The following is a 19,122-nucleotide window of genomic DNA, read 5'->3' as shown; positions in this document are numbered from 1 at the left end:
TCACCTTTGATGTGTTCTTTTTATAGCTAGAACTAGTAACTGCCCAGGCGATGAGAGCTGGATTTACTGGGGGTATGGTCGTGGACTATCCCAACAGCAGCAAGGCTAAGAAGTGAGTTCTGCTTTCAGTGCACTTTCTAGAAATCTGTTAAGGTTACACGTATATTATATTGATGTAGCTTCTTGTATAATTATTATTATTATTTTTTTAGGTTTTTCTTATGCCTGTTTGCAGGTGTATCTGGAGTATTGCCTAAGGTAAGTTCCACCAATAATGTCTAGAATAAATGTTTTGCAAAATTCTTTCAAGTCTAAATTACATTAGTGTAACGCCCAAATGTGCCAAGAGGTTATAAACCATATCTAAAATAGACAATAGGGTAACCTCAACATACAGAAAACCCCCAAAAAATCCCAACAGAAGCTTATGCTGCAGTGTAAATGAGATTTCATAAAATCCCTTTCACTAGAATGTAACATCTGGTCGCTGGGGCAGCAGCAAATATTCCTCCCTAATACTATAGAAAATAAACAACTATTTAATGGATTTAACCCCTTCCCGACATCCGCCGTATATATACGGGGCTGCCGGGATGGTGTTCCCGCAAACCGCAGTACAGTTACGTCGCGGTGATGGTGCGGGCTCAGAAGCAGAGCCGGCACCATCACCGCGGGGTGACAGCTGTATTATACAGCTGGCACCCTCCTGTAACTGCCAGGACCGGAGCTATTCTCCGATCCGGCCGATAAACCCCTCAGATGCTGCGCTTAATAGAGCGCAGCATCTCATGGTTTTTAACCCGACCGGCAACCCAGCGACTGGGTTGCTATGGCAATCGGAGGCCAAATAATGGCGTCCGAGTCTGTCTTGTACGGGAGCCGATGAGGACCCGCCTGCGGCTTGTCCTCATAGGCTTGCTGTCAGTGAATAACTGACATCGCTAATACACTGCACTACATATGTAGTGCAGTGTATTAGAGTAGCGATCGGGGCAAGTGCCCTAGTGGGACAAGTAAAATATGTAAAAAAAAAATTAATAAAAATGTCATAAAACAATAAAAACACACGTTTCAAGTAGAAAAAAAAAATAAAAAAATAAACTGCCTTTTTTCCCATAGTAAGACTTTTATTATGGGAAAAACCGTAAAAAATTAAAAAACTATACATAATTGGTATCGCCGCGTCCGTAACGACCCAAACTATAAAACTGTTATGTAATTTATACCGCACGGTGAACGCCGAAAAAAAAACAAACCCCATGAAAAACACCAGAATCTTTGTTTTTAGGTCACATCTCCTCCCAAAAAATGCTATAAAAAGTGATCACAAAGTCACGTTTACTCCAAAACAGTACCAATAAATGAGACAACCCGTCCCACAAAAAATAATCCCTGACACAGCTTTGTCCATGCAAAAAAAAAAGTTATGGGTCTTAGAATATGGCGCCACAGAAAACAAATAATTTTATTAAAAAAAAGTGATTTTATTGTGCAAAAGCCGCAATACATAAAAAAAAAACAATATAAATTTGGTATCGACCGGCAGAATAAAGTTAACTGTAATTTATGGCACACTGGATGCTGAAAAAAAACAACAAAACGCTATTCCAGAATTGCGTGTTTTTGGTAATTTTCTATACCAAAAGATGACATAAAAAGTGATCAAAAAGTCGTATGTGTTCCAAAATGGTACCAATAAAATCTACAGCCAGTCTTGCAAAAAACGAGCCCACACAACGCTCCATCAACCCGTTTCAGGGCCCTAGTATTTAGGAACTAGGAAGGGAAGGGACATAGCACATCCGCTGGAAGCGAGAGCGCCCGTGTTATACCAGGGCAACACTTTCCCAGAAAAATTTCCCAAACTACAAAGGAGAAAACGTCCTCAAAAGGGGGATAAGAAAGAAAACCGTTTATCAGTGCGACACTGGCCTATCCATACCACACATCTATGGATAATTGTATTATTTACCCCATTATTATACCCTCTTATTATGCCCTGATGTTCTCCGCACAGATTACATATACCCTGATGTACTCCGCACATCTTACATATGCCCTGATGTACTCCGCACATCTTACATATGCCCTGATGTACTCCGCACAGATTACATATGCCCCCACATTATAAGCTGAAATACCAGTAATACTCAAACAAAACTACCAAGCAAAAGCCATGCTCAAAATGGCGGTCTTTCCCTTCTTCGCACTACAGTGTGCCCAAACAGCAATTTATGTCTACAAGTAAGGCATTACCATACCTGGGAGAACCCGCTTATCAATTTATGGGTAAGATTCTCCAGTGGCACAAGCTGGGCACAACATATTGTACGGTGAATGGGCAGATCAGTGGAAAAATTGCAAAGTGAAAATTACATCATCCACTGTGTATTCATTTCTGAAAAACACCTGTGGAGTCTAAATTCTCACTACACCTCTTGATTTCTTTAGGGGTGTAGTTTCTAAAACGGGGTCACTTTTGTTTGGTACATCAGAGGTGTTGCAAATGCAAACAATTCCAGCAAAATCTATGCTCCAAAAGATAAATACCGCTCCTTTTCTTCTGAATGCTCCCATATATGTAAACAGCTGATTATAACCACATATGGGGTGTTACTGTACTCGGGAGAAATTGCTTTACAAATGTTGTGGTTCTTTTTCTTCTTTATTCCTTGTAAAAATGAAAAATGTTGATCTAAAACTACATCTTGTTGGAAAAAAAAATATTTTTCATTTTCACTGCTTAATTCTAATTAATTCAGCAAAAAACTTTTAGGATCAAAATACTAACACTACCCCTAGAAAATTCCTCAGGGGGTGCAGTTTCCCAAATGGAGTCACTTTTGGGGAGTTTCCACTGTACTAGTACTACAGGGGCTCAGCAAATGTGACATGGCGCCCAGAAACCATTCCAAAATCCAAATGGTGCTCCTTCCCTTCTGAGCCCTATCGTGTGTCCAAACAGCAGTTTATGACCACATATCGGGTATGGTTTTACTCGGGAGAAATTGCTCTACAAAAGTTGTGGTGCTTTTTCTCCTTTAGTCCTTGTGGAAATTAAAAAAAAAAATTAGCTAAACCTACATGTTCTTTGAATAAATTAAGATTTTCATTTTCACGGCCTACTTCCAAAAATTTCTGCAATAAAACTGTGGGGTCAAAATGCTCACTATACCCCTAGATAATTTCCTCAAGGGGTATAGTTTCCAAAATGGGGTCACTTTTGTTGTGGGTTTACACTGTCTTGTCCCCTCAGGGGATTTGCAAATGCGACATGGCCTCCGCAAACCATTCCTGCTAAATTTGAGCAACCAAAGCCAAACAGCTCTCTTTCCCTTCTGAGCTCTGCCGTGTGTCCAAACAGCCGTTTATTACCACATGTGGGGTACTGGTTTACTCGCGAGAAATTGCTCTACAAATGTTGTGGTGCTTTTTCTCCTTTAGTCCTTTTTGGAAATGAGGAAAAATTAACTAAACATACATTTTATTTGAAAAAATGTAGATTTTCTCATGGCCTACTTCCAAAAATGTCTGCAAAAAAACTGTCAAAATGCTCATTATACCCCTAAATAAATTCCTCGGGATGTGTCATTTCCGAAATGGGGTCACCTTTGGTGGGTTTCCACTGTTTTGGTACCACAAGACCTCTTCAAAGCTGACATGGTGCCTAAAATATATTCTAATAGAAAGGAGGCTCCAAAATCCACTAGGGGCTTCTTTACTTCTGAGGCCGGTGCTTCAGTCCAGTAGCACACTAGGGCCACATGTGGGATATTTCTTAAAACTGCAGAATCTGGGCAATAAATATTGAGTTGCAGTTCTCTGGTAAAACTTTCTGTGTTAAAATCTAAATAAATAAAATGGATTCAAAATGAATTTCTGCAAAAAAAATAAAATAAACTTTGTAAATTTCACCTCTACATTGCTTTAAAGGGAATGTCTCGCTAGAAAATGTTTTTTGTTTTTTGTTAAACAGTTAGTGTATAAATGATTAAACATTGTTCTAATTTTTTTAATTTTTTCACGAGTCAGGAAATATTATAAATTAGATTCTAATTTATAACATTTCCCTGTGCTGGTCACTAGAGGGAGCAATTCCCAAAATTGCAGCATTGGCATGTGGTAAAGCAACCACATTGCTTTATGCTGCAAAATTTGAGAAGACACACTCGCTCTAGTGAGCTCACAAAATCCCCCCTCCTTTATCCTGGCTAGTGCCAGGAGAAAGGAGGGGATTGAACGGTCAAACCTCCTACACTGTGTGTCGCCATTTTTTCATACAGTCTTACAGGCTTACATACAGTGCTAATCACACAGTAAAACACGAACAAACACAGACATAACTTACCTGCTCCTGCCGCCGCCGCTCCCTCCGGTCCGTTCGCTCCCTCCGCTCCTAGTGCTTGCATCCGAACACCTGTCCGGAAGCCGCGACCGGAAATAGTAATCTTACTCTCGGGCCTCGGCTTCCGGTCCACAAGAAAATGGGGCCGGATGTCGCTCGGCCGAAGACCTTCCATTTGGACTGTGTGGGAGCCGCGCATGCGCCGTTCCCACACAGACGGCGTACAGCATAGTGAATGGAACGGGTCCCGTTCGCATTCACTATGGGGCTATATGTGCCATATTCCATGTCTGTATATGTCGTTAATCGACACATATAGAGATGAAGAAAAAAATGGCAGCCCCCATAGACAAGAAAAAGTTCGAAAATAAAAATAAGTAAAACACAAACGCACAAATAAATAAAAAATTTTTTATTAAAATACTAAAAGCAAATTGATATAAAAATTTTTTTTCCCGCGACACCCTTCCTTTAATTCCTGCGAAATGTCAAAAGGGTTAAGAAACTTTCTAAATGCTTTTTTAAATACTTTGAGGGGTGCAGTTTTTAAAATGGGGTGCCTTATTGGGTTTCTAATATATCAGGCCCTAAAAGCCACTTCACAACTGAACTGGCCCCTGTAAAAATAGCCTTTTGAAATTTTCTTGAAAATGTGAGAAATTGCTGCTAAAGTTCTAAGCCTTGTAACATCCTAGAAAAATAAAAGGATGTTCAAAAAACGATGCTAAAGTAGACATATGGGTGATGTTAATTAGTGACTATTTTGTGTGGTATAACTGCCTGTCTTACAAGCAGATACATTTACATTTAGAAAAATGCAAATTTATGCAATTTTTTGCAAAATTTTTGTGGTTTTAATAATTAAATACTAAATGTATCGACCAAATTTTACCACTAACTTAAAGTCCAATGTGTCACGAGAAAACTGTCTCAGAATCGCTTGGATAGGTAAAAGCATTCCAAAGTTATTACCACGTAAAGTGAAACGTCATATTTGAAAACTGAGGCTCTGTCAGGAAGGTCAAAAGTGGCTAAAGAGGGAAGGGGTTAATAAGTTAGTGAAATTACTTAAAGTTCATGTCTACCTATGGTAGAGTTGAAACACTGCCTGTCCACTATGGGTGAATAAAATATTTGGAATATATATATATATATATATATATATATATATATATATATATCTCTCCTCCCCTGCATAGCCATAGAGGTAAATTATGTAACTTTAAGAAAGTTCTTGTGAGCTTACAGCATCTTGCTTATACATTGAACTATATAATGAAGGGCAAAGCTCCTATGAATATTAGACCTTAAAATGACATGATGATCAAAGGTGGAGATTCACGGTTTAGGTAGAGTGCAAATGTACTATTTTATTGGTATATGGGTTTATCTTTCTTTGGGGACTGTAACTAAATTAGGAGGTTTATAATATGCCAATCCTCTTCTTAGTGTCTGGGAGAACAGTCAGCAGAACAGGGAACAAGCCATCGCGCATCGTTTACCAATGAGAGGTAATTAATGTATACGTATGTCTCATTTATACTATGTGGACACCCCTCCTAATTATTGAGTTGAGGTGGTTCAGCCACACCCATTGCATACAGGTACATAAAATCAGGCACACCGCAATGTAATCTCCATAGACAAAGATTGCTTGTAGTATGGCTCGTACTGAAGAGCTCAGTGACTTTAAATGTGGCAATGTCATAGGATGCCATATTTGCCACAAGTCAGTTCATGACGTTTCTGGTCTGCTAGATCTGCCCTGGTCACCTACGCTATTATTGTGGAGTGGAAGCGGCTAGGAGTGGAATTCTCCCATCCTCTGTTACATCACTCACTAAAGAGCTTCAAACTTCCTCTGGAAGTGACATCAGCACAAGAACTGAGCGACAGGAGCTTTATGAGATGGGTCTTCATGGTCGAGCAGCTGCACACAAGCCTAAGATGCAAAGCGTCAGCTGGGGTTTTGTAAAGCACGCTGACATTGGGGCAGTGGAAATGTTTTCTTTGGAGTGATGAATCACGTCTCACTATCTGGTCATCTAAAGGGCAAATCTGGGTTTGGGAGATACTATGCGAACACTACCTACTAGAACGCATAGTGACTACTGTCAAATTTAGAGGGGTAATGATCAGGATTTGTGTTCATGGTTTGGCCTAGGCCCCTTATTTCTAGTATAGGGTAACATTAATACTACAACATACAAAGACATTTTGGACAATTATATGCTTCCAACTTTGAGAGTACAGTTTGGAGAAGGCCCTTTTCGGTTCCAGTATAACCGTTCCCCAGTGTGCAAAGCAAGGTCCATAAAGACATGGTTGAGTGAGTTTGGTAGGAAGAACTTGACTGGCCGCACAGAGCCCTGACCTCATCCCCATCCAACATCTTTGGGATGAACTAGAATGGAAATTGTGAGCCAGGCCCTCTCATCCAACATCAGTGTTTGACGTCACAAATGCTCTTCCGGCACAGACACAGTCCAAAATGTGGTGGAAGGCCTTACCAAAAGATTTATAGCTGCAAAAACGGGGCCCAACAACATATTAACATCCATTGTTTTGTAATGGGATATCCAATAAGCTCATATAGGTGTGATAGACAGGTGTTAACATAAATTTAGCTAGTTCGTGTAGATTGACATTGATATAGATAAACAGACCTACATAGATCGTGATTTATATTTTAATTAAAGGACTCGTAACACAAACTTATCTCAGGAAAGTTTAGGTAAAAAATAAAGGTCGTCCCTGTATGTAATATGTATGACTATAGGAGAACAGTGTTCCAGGTGGCTAGATGTTCCCTTTCCATGACTACAGGGGCATGATCCTTTTTCTACTGGCCAGAATGGAGTAAATGAGTGTGCTATATAATTTAATTTGGGCAGTGTGGCTAAAATCATCAATGTATCATAACCCTTAGTACTGTGTAACTCTTCTAGCATCTATGTCTGTGTAAAGGTTGCACAATCATACCGCAGTTCCCCTTAATTTACAGACATGGCACACATTGGTCTATAAGTTGACCTAATGGCAACCTTTCTGGCTTATAACTAGATGATGCTAGGGAAAATTATATCATCATCCCTGTATATGATCTGAAAAAACATAGTTATATAGATTGAAAATAGACACACATCCATCAAGTTCAACCTTTTTCAGATGAATTATACATCATTCATTGCTAGATTTAAAACCATCAATGTCTTTAGATAAGCATCTACTTCTGAATGCTGAAATATTATCGGCCATTATTACATCTTGGGGTAGGGAATTCCATAGTTTGGCTACTCTGACTGTAAAGAACCCTTTGCTATATTGATGTCTAACTCACATTTCTTACACACTCAATGAATGTCCTCTGGACCTTTGTACAGTTCTAGGAATGAATAAATCATGTGCCAGTTCTATGTTGAACACACATACTTCTAAGTGTTACTATGCATCTTTTTTGCAAGCTGAACAAGTCCAAAACTGAATCCCATATTGAAGATCTGGTCTTTACAAGGAATTTTTTTATTTTTTTTTAATACACCCTAAAATTATATTTTGCTTTTGCAGCTGCTGCTTGACATTGAGTTTTGCTGCTTAGCTTATTTGTAAATGTGTTCAATAACCTCATCACTTTTACACTGCCCTCCAACATCTATTCACTCCCTATAAATTCTGTAATATGAATTGCTCTTTACTGTAAAAAGGTTCTGTGGTGACCATTTGGTGCCAGTGAAATGTCTGTCTGTACATGCTGAAAGTTGTAGAGTCTCCTTACAGCTCCAAGACAGACAGACAATAAAAGAGGTTTCACGTCGTGCCTTCTCCCAGGTGCTGGCATGTTTTCCTTCCTCTAACATTTATTTATTAATATAAACTTCTCTAAAGCAAGTAACCCCTTTATATAACACAGGATGCGATTTAAAAATGTCCGAGGGAAATCAGTGAAGAAAAGTAAAGACTGGATACTGGCGAAAAAAGAACGGCGCAGGCGACAAGGAAAGTAAGTAATGTTTCAAGATCCGTGAACTGCTTTATGTCGGGGGTAGGTGTCATTATACACAATGCCTACTGAGAATGTGGTTCTTCTCACTCATCACACGTTGCGTTATATGAGTGAATTTTCTTGGAAGACTAATAAACGTAGAAGCTAAAACTGCCCCCCTTTAGATATAAACTGTAAGGGTCTATTCACACTGCCGGGCAGGTGCATGTGTGCTATTTTTTTTTTTATGCAGGCAAGTAGCGGTCTATGGGCAAGGTATTCAACTGTAATTGAGTACTGAGTAGAGCCTTAGGACATATTCACACAGCATATGTTCAGGCAGTAAAAAATAAGCTGATTTCAAAAGAATGAAATCAAGGCTTCTCTGAATCCAGGCTTTTTTGGAGCTGAATTTTAAAGCGTTACTGATTTTTTTTTTTTTGCAAGAGTTTTTCAAGAATATTTGGAGGTGTATTTTCGAAGTGTTTTAGAGAAAAGTCAGCTTGTAAAACGCTTCAAGAAGTGGCATTTTTTACTTTTTACAAATGTATTATTAGGAGTGTTTTTTAATTAATCAGTGTAAAAATATGCCTTGTATGAACTACACTGTATTTCCTATTTACATCAATAGGATGCACCTCCCCTTACTACGCTTCCCAACCTTTTCCGTATCCTCACTCACTTTGGAGACACGTCGGGTCTTCGTGTCAATAACCATAAATCTGTAGCATTAAATTTTACTTCTTTTAATTGTTAAATTAATAAAAAAACATTGAACACTATATCAATAGGACGCGGTTTACATGCATATTTCGGGTGTCTTTTGGAGTATAATACGCTCCGAATTGTGCCTGACAATGTGTCGTGTAAACATAGGCTTATCGGTACGGTAAATCCGTTTAGGAAGTGTCCTGACTATTGATACTATGCAGTGATTATGAATTTTTAGCTTCCTCTTACAGACTTTCGTTGTGTTTTTTTGTCATTGCAGGGAAGTTCGAGCAGACACAAAGTTCAGTGGCCGCAAAAGACGACCTCATTTTTAGCGTGTATACAGTGACTTTCTTCCTTACGGGAGGACTTTGCAGTGTGCTTCATACAATAATATTTGATTGTGTGCTTCCAAATTATATGGACTTTTGGAGTGCCTTCCCAATTGTGGAGTACAGATCTTGGAGTGTGTACTGTCCTTACTGAGGATCAAACTGTCCTGGATACCTCCCCGCAGGTCTGATTTCTATAAGGCTTGCTGATCTCTTGTAGGAAATCAAATGTTCTACAATAGACAAGTTCTGTAATTATTAAACTTTTAAAACCTTCACTTTATCCTGATGTAGTCCACTCCGCTTTTTAAGTGACCGTTTGAGACATGCATCTAGTGATGGTGCCTGCTGTAACTACTGGGGGAGAGGGCTGCTGTGACTAGTGGGAGAGTCTTTGCTGTGTGGCTAAGATTTATTGCCACTATTGTTCTTCCATGTGAATTTTTTTTATAACTGGAGCCAAACTTTCTGTTTAGTTTTAAAGAAAACTTATAGCATGGGAACTGTGGTCATCTAGCCACCCCTATACCGCATTAAAATAAATGGCAAGAATATTTCAGCTGGGTGGTGTATTGACAGATAATCCCTTCACTCCTGCGGTGGTCAGTGAATTGGTATGACCAGGAGAGCTCAGCGCATTGCTGATTTGCTGACAGCCTGCAGGGCCTGTGAACTCTGCGAGGGTAGGAACATACTAGGCGTAAACACTGGCTTTTTTTTGCGTAAAATTCACAACGTAAGTACAGGAGCAGTAGTGTGGGTGAGATTTGAACAAAGCTCATCCACACACAGCGGAAAAAATCAACCGAAAAAAAAAAAGTTCATAAATTGACCTGTGGTGCGTTTTTTTTAAGCTGTGGTGGTGTCTGTTGCTGTAGTGCTGCACAATCACAATATAGATCAACCTGTAAAAAAAAAAAAAACGTTCATACTTACCCAGAACTCCCTGCTTCTTCCTCCAGTCCGGCCTCCCGGGATGACGTTTCAGCCCATGTGACCGCTGCAGCCAATCACAGGCTGCAGCGGTCACATGGACTACCGCGTCAGAGGGAGGTCAGACTGGATGTCGAGAGGGACGCATCACCAAGACAACGGCCGGGTAAGTATGAATTTCTTTTACTTTTTCTGCGGAAAGGGCTGCCCCTTCTCTCTATCCTGCACTGATAGAGAGAAGAGCTGCCGATTAGTGCAGTGTAATTTTGCAGTGAAAACGTGCCCGTAAATACGGGTGGAATACGGGTGACACCGGACCTGTATTTTCGGGCACGGGTCCGTAAATACTAGTGCAATACGGGTCGAATACGTGTGATCAAGGACCTGTATTTACGGGAGGACAAAAATACGTTCGTGTGCATGAGGCCTTATACCAATACATTTTTCTTATGTAGTGCCACAGTTTTACACTAGGTGGCTCACTTCACAAAAAAAAAATAGTACACACACAGCAATGCTGGTAAACCTGTGTAAAAACCTAAAGTCTGTTCAGTAACGTGATCTGTATGTATATCTTAATGTTATGACCTAAAAAATTGGCAACCATTTCTCCCAGCCCGAAATACGGTCTTAGCAGCGGTCACTTCCATTCACCTACCCAGGCTTTAGTTGACTAAGGGTATGTTCACATGCAAAATCAAAAACGGCTGAAAATGATTGAGCTGTTTTCAATGGAAGACCGCCCCCGATTTTCAACCGTTTTTCCATTGACCCTATGAAAAACAGCTCCAAAAATGGAAGGGACATGCTCCTTTTTACGGGGCGTTTTTTTACACGCCCCTTTTTTTAAAAACCGTGGTGTAAAAAACTGCCCTGTCTGAACGCAATGCCGTTGTTCCCATTGAATTCAGTGGGCAGATGTTTGTAGGCGTATAGCTACCAATTTTCCAGGCGTATTTAGAGGCGTTTACGCCTTGACATATGCCTGAAAACTCTGCATGTGAACATACCCTAAGAGACTCCAACTTTAGGCTGGGACTACACGAAGAATTTTTGTAGCACAACTTTCAAATTTTAACTATTAAACTAGAGCTGCAGTCTAAAGGATGCATGACATTCAATTCACTCTTGTAGACGGCAGCTGTTGCTCGACAGTTAAAATTTGAAAGTCGTGCTACGAAAAGGCGCCATATAGTCCTAGCCTAAGCTCCACCCAAGGCGGGAAAGACTTGTAAAGTGTAATTAATGTGTTCAGAATAATTGGCATCTGGTTGAGAGCAATCCGTTGCAAGTGGTGGTCGCAACCAGACGACCAATAGTATCCTTTCATAGGTGTCAAAATGTAAAAGACTTATTGGTAAAAGGTCGCTTTACTTGACACAGGGAAAAAGAAATCTGGCTATCAGATATGGGGCCGAGAGGCAATCAGATGTGGTCAATGCAGATTCTGCGTACTTATAGGAACCTTAATATAGGGGCTCTGCGGTTCAAATTAATGAATTGATAGACTACATATTGCGTTTTGCAGGTTATGTAATTTTTTGCACTTTTGGTAGATTTTATGCAGGCAAGACCATTCGCTCCTTATTTAAAAGATTTGGTGAACATGTCCATTCTCGAAGGCCCCACTGTCCGTGATTACGGGCACGGCCGGCCACTGACTGCCTTGGACAGTCACCCGCATTTACCGGCTGTGCTCCCATATAAAGTATAGGAGCATGGTCCGTAAAAAGCAAAAAATGACATGTTCTTTCTTTTGCGGAGCGTTTCTACGGCACGGACACCATCCCGTAAATAGACAAGAAGGTGACAGTCGGCCATAGAAATGAATTGGTCCGTAATTATGGACGAAATCTACGGTTTTTAATTCGATAATCGATAAGTCCCTCAAATTTTTCTACTTTTCACATAATAATGTTGATTTTTTAAGTTTTAGGTTCTAAGATGCATCATTTTCAATGACCACCATCTTTCTTACATATGACTATTTCCTCAATATAATGATCTGTGATGATTGGAGTTACACTTTAACTTGTAGTCATCTAGTGAGAAGTGAAGTAAGGTCCTGGGATCAATATAGTCATCCAGAGAACTTGATTTGAGGAGGGGAAGGCTTCCAAGTGATACAGTATCTCAGAACCATGTGTGGTAAAGACACTATAATGTACTTTTAGGGATGGAAGCTGTAAAGGGTCTCTATAGAATTGTGTTTTTTTCCTTTAACCCCTTCCCGACATTTGCCGTAAATGTACGTCATGGAAAGCATTGACTTCCCACATCTTGCCGTACATGTACGCCGAATGTTTGGGACCGGCTCAGAAGCTGAGCCGGTGCCATCATCACCGGATCTCAGCTGTATCTTACAGCTGACATCCGGCTGTAACGGCGGGGACCGAAATTAGCTTCGATCCCCGCCATTAACCCCTTAAGTGTTTGCAGCTCATCGGAACCCCAGTAATGAAATTGCCGGGGTTCCGGTGGCTGCAATGGCAACCGGAGGCCTAATACTGGCCTCCCGGTCTGCCTAGCACCGAAGCCGGTCAAGATCCACCCGGCGGCGGAGCCTGATCGGCTTCCGTAGCTGCCGGCAAGATGGCGCCGGGTCAGGAGCTGATCCGGCGTCATCAGCGGTGGAAGTCAGCTGTACTGTACAGCTGACATCCACCTGTAACGGCAGGAACCGGAGCTAGCTCCGATCCCTGCCATTAACCCCTTCGATGCAGCAATCGAAAGCGATTGCTGCATCGTAGCGGTTACTAGCAGATCGCCAGCCCTGACAGGCAATCAGGACTGGCGACTGCTGTTATGGCAACAGGAGACACAATGGTCTCCTGCTCTGCCATTACGGAAGCCGATTTAGGCCCCGCCGGGAGGCGAAGCCTAATCGGCTTGCTGTCAGTGAATGACTGACAGATCTAATACATTGCACTACATAGGTAGTGCAATGTATTAGAAAAAAAAAAATCTGACCGTTGGACCTTCAAGTCCCCTAGTGGGACTTGAGAAAAAGTGTAAAAAAAAGTGCAAATAATAAAAGTTTGAAAACAATAAAAGTTTCAAGTAATCAAATAAAACACAATCCCCCTTTTACTCTTATCAAGTCCTTTATTATTGAAAAATAATAATAAACCATATGTATTTGGTATCGCCACGACCGTAAGGACCTGAGGTATCAAAATATTATATTATTTATTGCACACGGTGAACAGCGTAAAAAAAAAAACTTAAAAAACACGTTACCAGAGTTTCTGTTTTTTGGTCACTTTGCCCTACAAATGTTAGAATAAAAAGTGATCAAAAAGTCGCACGTATACAAAAATGGTACCTATAAAAACTATAGCTCGTCCCGCAAAAAACAAGCCCTCATACACCTCCGTCGACAAAAAAATTAAAAAGTTATGGTTCTCACAACTTGGCGACAGAAAAAATACATTTTTTACAAAAGTAATTTTATTGTGCAAAAAGTTGTAAAACATAAAAAAGTGCTATAAAATAGGTATCGCCGGAATCGTACTGACCCACAGAATAAAGTTAACATGTAGTTTATAATGCGTGGTGAACGCTGTATAAAAAAAAAACCGAAAAAAGCTGTGCCAGAATTGCGTTTTTTTGTTTACCTGGCATCCCAAAAAATAGGATAAAAGGTGATCAAAAAGTTGCATGTACCCCAAAATGGTACCAATAATAACTACAGCTCGTCCCACAACAAACCAGCCCTCATACCGCTACGTCTATGAAAAATAAAATTAGTTATGGCTCCAATAAGTCAGGAAATAAAAAAATATGCAGTTGTGCCCGAGGGGAACATTTCTTCTGTTTGAAGAGGCGATTTATCAAGGACCTAAAATTAGGGAACCAGGAAAGGGAGGGCCCAAACATATCGGCTGGAAGCGACGGTGCCCGTATTATACCAGGACAACACTTCCCAGCAAAATTCCTCAAACTACAAAGGCGCGGAGTGTGAATCAAAAGGGGGATAATAAAGGACGCCATATATCAGTGCGACACCGGCCTGTGCAGAAAGGATTGCTTCACAGCGTAACACACATCTATGGATTATTTTATTGTTTTTTTTTTACCCCATTATTATACCACCTGACTATGCCCCTTATATACTCCGCCCGGCTTACATATGCCCTACATTATAAACGGAAACACCAGTAAGACTCCAAACAAAACTACTACCAAGCAAAATCCACGCTCCAAAAGCCAAATGGCATTTCCTCCCATCTGAACCCTACAGCGTGCCCAAACAGCAGTTTCCTTCCACATATATGGCACCGTCATACCCGGCCGGGAGAACCCCTTTTAGCAATTTTTGGGGTGTGTGTCTCCAGTGGCATAAGCTGGGCACGACATATTTGCCACTGAATGGCATACCTAGGGAAAAATATAAATTTTTAATTTGCACCATCCACAGCGCATTCATTTATGGAAAAGACCTGTGGGGAGAAAATGCTCACTACACCCCTTAATAAATGCCTTGAGGGGTGCAGTTTCCTTAATTGGGTCACTTCCCAGGGGTTTATTTTTATTATTTCACATCAGAGCCTCTGCAGTTGTGAACCAATACTTTGTAAATCGCCAAATTAGGCCTCAATTTTACATGGTACGCTTTCACTCCTGAGCCTGGTCGACTGTCCAGGCAAGAGATTAGGGCCACATGTAGGGTGTTTCTAAAACCAGGAAATCCAGCATAATAATTAGAGAGCTGTCTTGTTATGGTGGCACAAGCCGGGCACCACATATTGTCCACATATCTGTGGAAAAAATCCCATTTTCACTCTGCAACATCGAGTTCACACTAATTTCTACAAAACACCTGCAGGGTTAACATGCTCACTACACCCCTAGGTAAATGCATTGAGGGGTGTAGTTTCCAAAATTGGGTCACTTCTGGGGGGTTTCCACTGTTTTGGGCCCACAGGCGCCCAGAAACCAATCCAGCAACATCTGCACTCCAAATGGCGGTCCTTCCCTTCTGAGCCCTGCCGTGTGCCCAAACAGCAGTTTATGACCACATATGGGGTATTGCCGTACTCGGTAGAAATTGCTTTACAAATGTTGGGTTCTTTTTTTTCCTTTATTTGTTGCGAAAATGAAAAAATTTGCACTAAAACTACGTCTTATTGAAGAAAAAGGATTGTTTTTATTTTCACTGCCCAATTCTAATAAATTCTATGAAACATCTGTGGGGTCAAAATGCTCACTATGCCCCTAGATGAATTCCTCAAGAGGTGTAGTTTCCTAAATGGTGACACTTTTTGGGCGTTTATTGTTTTTTCCCCTCAGGGGCTTTGCAAATGTGACATGGCCGCCTCAAACCATTCCTTCTCAATGTGATCTCCAAAAGCCAAATAGCGCTCTCTCCCTTCTAAGCCAAGCCGTGTCTCCAAACAGCCGTTTATTACCACATGTGGGGCATTGTTTTACTCGGGAGAAATTGCTTTACAAATTTTGTGGTGCTTTTTCTCCTTCAGTCCTTGTGGAAATGAGTAAAAATAAGCTAAACCTACATTTTCCTTGAAAAAATTTAGATTTTTATTTTCAGGGCCTACTTCCAATAATTTCTGCAAAAAACCTGTGGGGTCAAATCGCTCACTATACCCCTGGATAATTTCCTCAATGGGTGTAGTCTCCAAAATGGGGTCACTTGTGGGGGGTTTCCACTGTTTTGTCTCCTCAGGGACTTCGTAAATGTGACATGGCCTCCGCAAACCTTTCCTGCTAAACTTGAGCTCCAAAAGCCAAATAGTGCTCTTTCCCTTCTCAGCCCTGCCGTGTCTCCAAACAACCGTTTATTACCACATGTGGGGTATTGTTTTACTCGGGAGAGATTGGTTTACAAATTTTACGGTGCTTTTTCTCCTTCAGTCCTTGTGGAAATGAGAAAAATCGCTAAACCTACATTTTCTTTGAAGAAATGTTGATTTTAATTTTCACGGCCTACTTTCAATAATTTCTGTAAAAAACCTGTGCGGTCAAAATGCTCACTGTACCCCTAGATAATTTCCTTGAGGTGTGTAGTTTCCCAGATGGGGTCACTTTTGGGGGATTTTGACTGTTTTGGCACCGCAAGAGCCCTTCAAACCTGACATGGTGCCTAAAATTTATTCTAACAAAAATAAGGCCCCAAAATCCACTGTGTTCCTTTGCTTCTGAGGCCGGTGCTTCAGTCCAGTAGCACGCTACGGCCACATGTGGGATATTTCCTAAAAGTGCAGAAACTGGGCAACAAATATTGAGTTGAATTTCTCTGGTAAAACCTTCTGTGTTATAAAAAAAATTGTACTAAAAATTTATTTCTGCAAAAAAATATGAAATTTCACCTCTACTTTGCTTTAATTCCTGTGACATATGTAAAGGGTTAAGACATTTTCTAAATGCTGTTTTGAATACTTTGAGGGGTGAAGTTTTTAAAATGGGGTGACTTTTTGGGGGTTTCTAATATATAAGGCCCTCAAAGCCACTTCACAACTGAACTGGCCCCTGTAAAAATGGCCTTTTGAAATTTTCTTGAAAATGTGAGAAATTGCTGCTAAAGTTCTAAGCCTTGTGAGGTCATAGAAAAATAAAAGGATGTTCAAAAAACGATGCCAATCTAAAGTAGACATATGGGGGATGTTAATTAGCAACAATTTTGTGTGGTATAACTGCCTGTCTTACAAGCAGATACATTTAAATTGTGAAAAATGCTAATTTTTGCAATTTTTCGCTAAATTTTTGTGTTTTTCACAATTAAATACTGAACATATCGAGCAAATTTTGCCAGTAACTTAAAGTCCAATGTGTCACGAGAAAACAATCTCAGAATCGCTTGGATAGGTGAAAGCATTCCGGAGTTACCACATAAAGTGACACATGTCAGATTTGAAAAATGAGGCTCGGTCATGAAGGTCAAAAGTGGCTAAAGAGGGAAGGGGTTAAAAAAACCTCCCTATATACACTACCGGTCAAAAGTTTGGGGTCACCCAGACAATTTTGTGTTTTCCATGAAAACTCACACTTCTATTTATCAAATGAGTCGCAAAATGACTAGAAAATATAGTCAAGACATTAACAAAGTTAGAAATAATGATTTTTATTTGAAATAATAATTTTCTCCTTCAAACTTTGCTTTCGTCAAAGAATGCTCCATTTGCAGCAATTACAGCATTGCAGACCTTTGGCATTCTAGCTGTTAATTTGCTGAGGTAATCGGGAGAAATTTCACCCCATGCTTCCAGAAGCCCCTCCCACAAGTTGGATTGGCTTGATGGGCACGTTTTGCGTACCATACGGTCAAGCTGCTCCCACAACAGCTCTATGGGGTTGAGATCTGGTGACTGCGCTGGCCACTCCATTACAGATAGAATACCAGCTGCCTGCTTCTTCCCTAAATAGTTCTTGCATAATTTGGAGGTGTGCTTTGGGTCATTGTCCTGTTGTAGGATGAAATTGGCTCCAATCAAGCGCTGTCCACAGGGTATGGCATTGCGAAATGGAGTGATAGCCTTCCTTATTCAAAATCCCTTTTACCTTGTACAAATCTCCCACTTTACCAGCACCAAAGCAACCCCAGACCATCACATTACCTCCACCATGCTTGACAGATGGCGTCAGGCACTCTTCCAGCATCTTTTCAGTTCTGCGTCTCACAAATGTTCTTCTGTGTGATCCAAACACCTCAAACTTCGATTCGTCTGTCCATAACACTTTTTTCGCATCTTCCTCTGTCCAATGTCTGTGTGCTTTTGCCCATATTAATCTTTTCCTTTTATTAGCCAGTCTCAGATATGGCTTTTTCTTTGCCACTCTGCCCTGAAGGCCAGCATCCCGGAGTCACCTCTTCACTGTAGACGTTGACACTGGCGTTTTGCGGGTACTATTTAATGAAGCTGCCAGTTGAGGACCTGTGAGGTGTCTATTTCTCAAACTAGAGACTCTAATGTACTTGTCTTGTTGCTCAGTTGTGCAGCGGGGCCTCCCACTTCTCTTTCTACTCTGGTTAGAGCCTGTTTGTGCTGTCCTCTGAAGGGAGTAGTACACACCGTTGTAGGAAATCTTCAGTTTCTTGGCAATTTCTCACATGGTATAGCCTTGATTTCTATAAACAAGAATAGACTGTCGAGTTTCACATGAAAGCTCTCTTTTTATAGCCATTTTGAGAGTTTAATCGAACCCACAAATGTAATGCTCCAGATTCTCAACTAGCTCAAAGGAAGGTCAGTTTTATAGCTCCTCTAAACAGCAAAACTGTTTACAGCGGTGCTAACATAATTGCACAAGGGTTTTCAAGTGTTTTCTAATCATCCATTAGCCTTCTAACACAGTTAGCAAACACAATGTACCATTAGAACACTGTAGTGATGGTTGCTGGAAATGGGCCTCTATACACCTATGTAGATATTGCATTAAAAACCAGACGTTTGCAGCTAGAATAGTCATTTAGCACATTAACAATGTATAGAGTGTATTTCTGATTAATTTAATGTTATCTTCATTGAAAAAAACTGCTTTTCTTTCAAAAATAAGGAAATTTCTATGTGACCCTAAACTTTTGAACGGTAGTGTATGTCTATTTAACAATATTATACACAAAGTATGTTCTTTTCTTGTGAATATTCTTCTCCTGACAGTCCGTCAGGCCTGTGTATTCAGTTGGCCTCATTTGTGTTGCGCCCATGACATAAGGTGTCCTCAATGGGATGTTATGTCACTATGGACGAACGTCGCAGAGATTTGATGATGCCGCTATGTGACAAACTTTTCCTTGAACTGTTTCTATGGAAACGTTCTGGTTTTTACATGAGTTTTCAATGGTGATACCCTGCAAGTCA

The 19,122-nt window shown here is 40.5% G+C and overlaps 1 protein-coding gene across 3 annotated transcripts in view; it reads left to right on the top strand.

Moving 5' to 3' along the window:
- The window catches only part of BUD23 (BUD23 rRNA methyltransferase and ribosome maturation factor), a 100,703-nt gene extending 91,050 nt beyond the window's left edge, over window positions 1-9,653 (top strand). For all 3 annotated transcript variants that reach the window (XM_075854120.1, XM_075854123.1, XM_075854122.1), the window contains 5 exons: window positions 27-112; window positions 213-258; window positions 5,795-5,856; window positions 8,256-8,345; window positions 9,319-9,653. In XM_075854120.1, coding sequence (XP_075710235.1) covers window positions 27-112; window positions 213-258; window positions 5,795-5,856; window positions 8,256-8,345; window positions 9,319-9,373 — 339 coding nt within the window. In that variant the 3' untranslated portion in view covers window positions 9,374-9,653. The remainder of the gene's footprint in view (window positions 1-26; window positions 113-212; window positions 259-5,794; window positions 5,857-8,255; window positions 8,346-9,318) is intronic.
- Window positions 9,654-19,122: the final 9,469 nt, after the last annotated feature.

Source organism: Rhinoderma darwinii, chromosome 2, assembly GCF_050947455.1.
Source record: "Rhinoderma darwinii isolate aRhiDar2 chromosome 2, aRhiDar2.hap1, whole genome shotgun sequence".
Taxonomy (NCBI): domain Eukaryota; kingdom Metazoa; phylum Chordata; class Amphibia; order Anura; family Rhinodermatidae; genus Rhinoderma; species Rhinoderma darwinii.
Note: the sequence above shows the minus strand (reverse complement) of the source record. Positions and strands in the feature narration are given on the sequence as shown.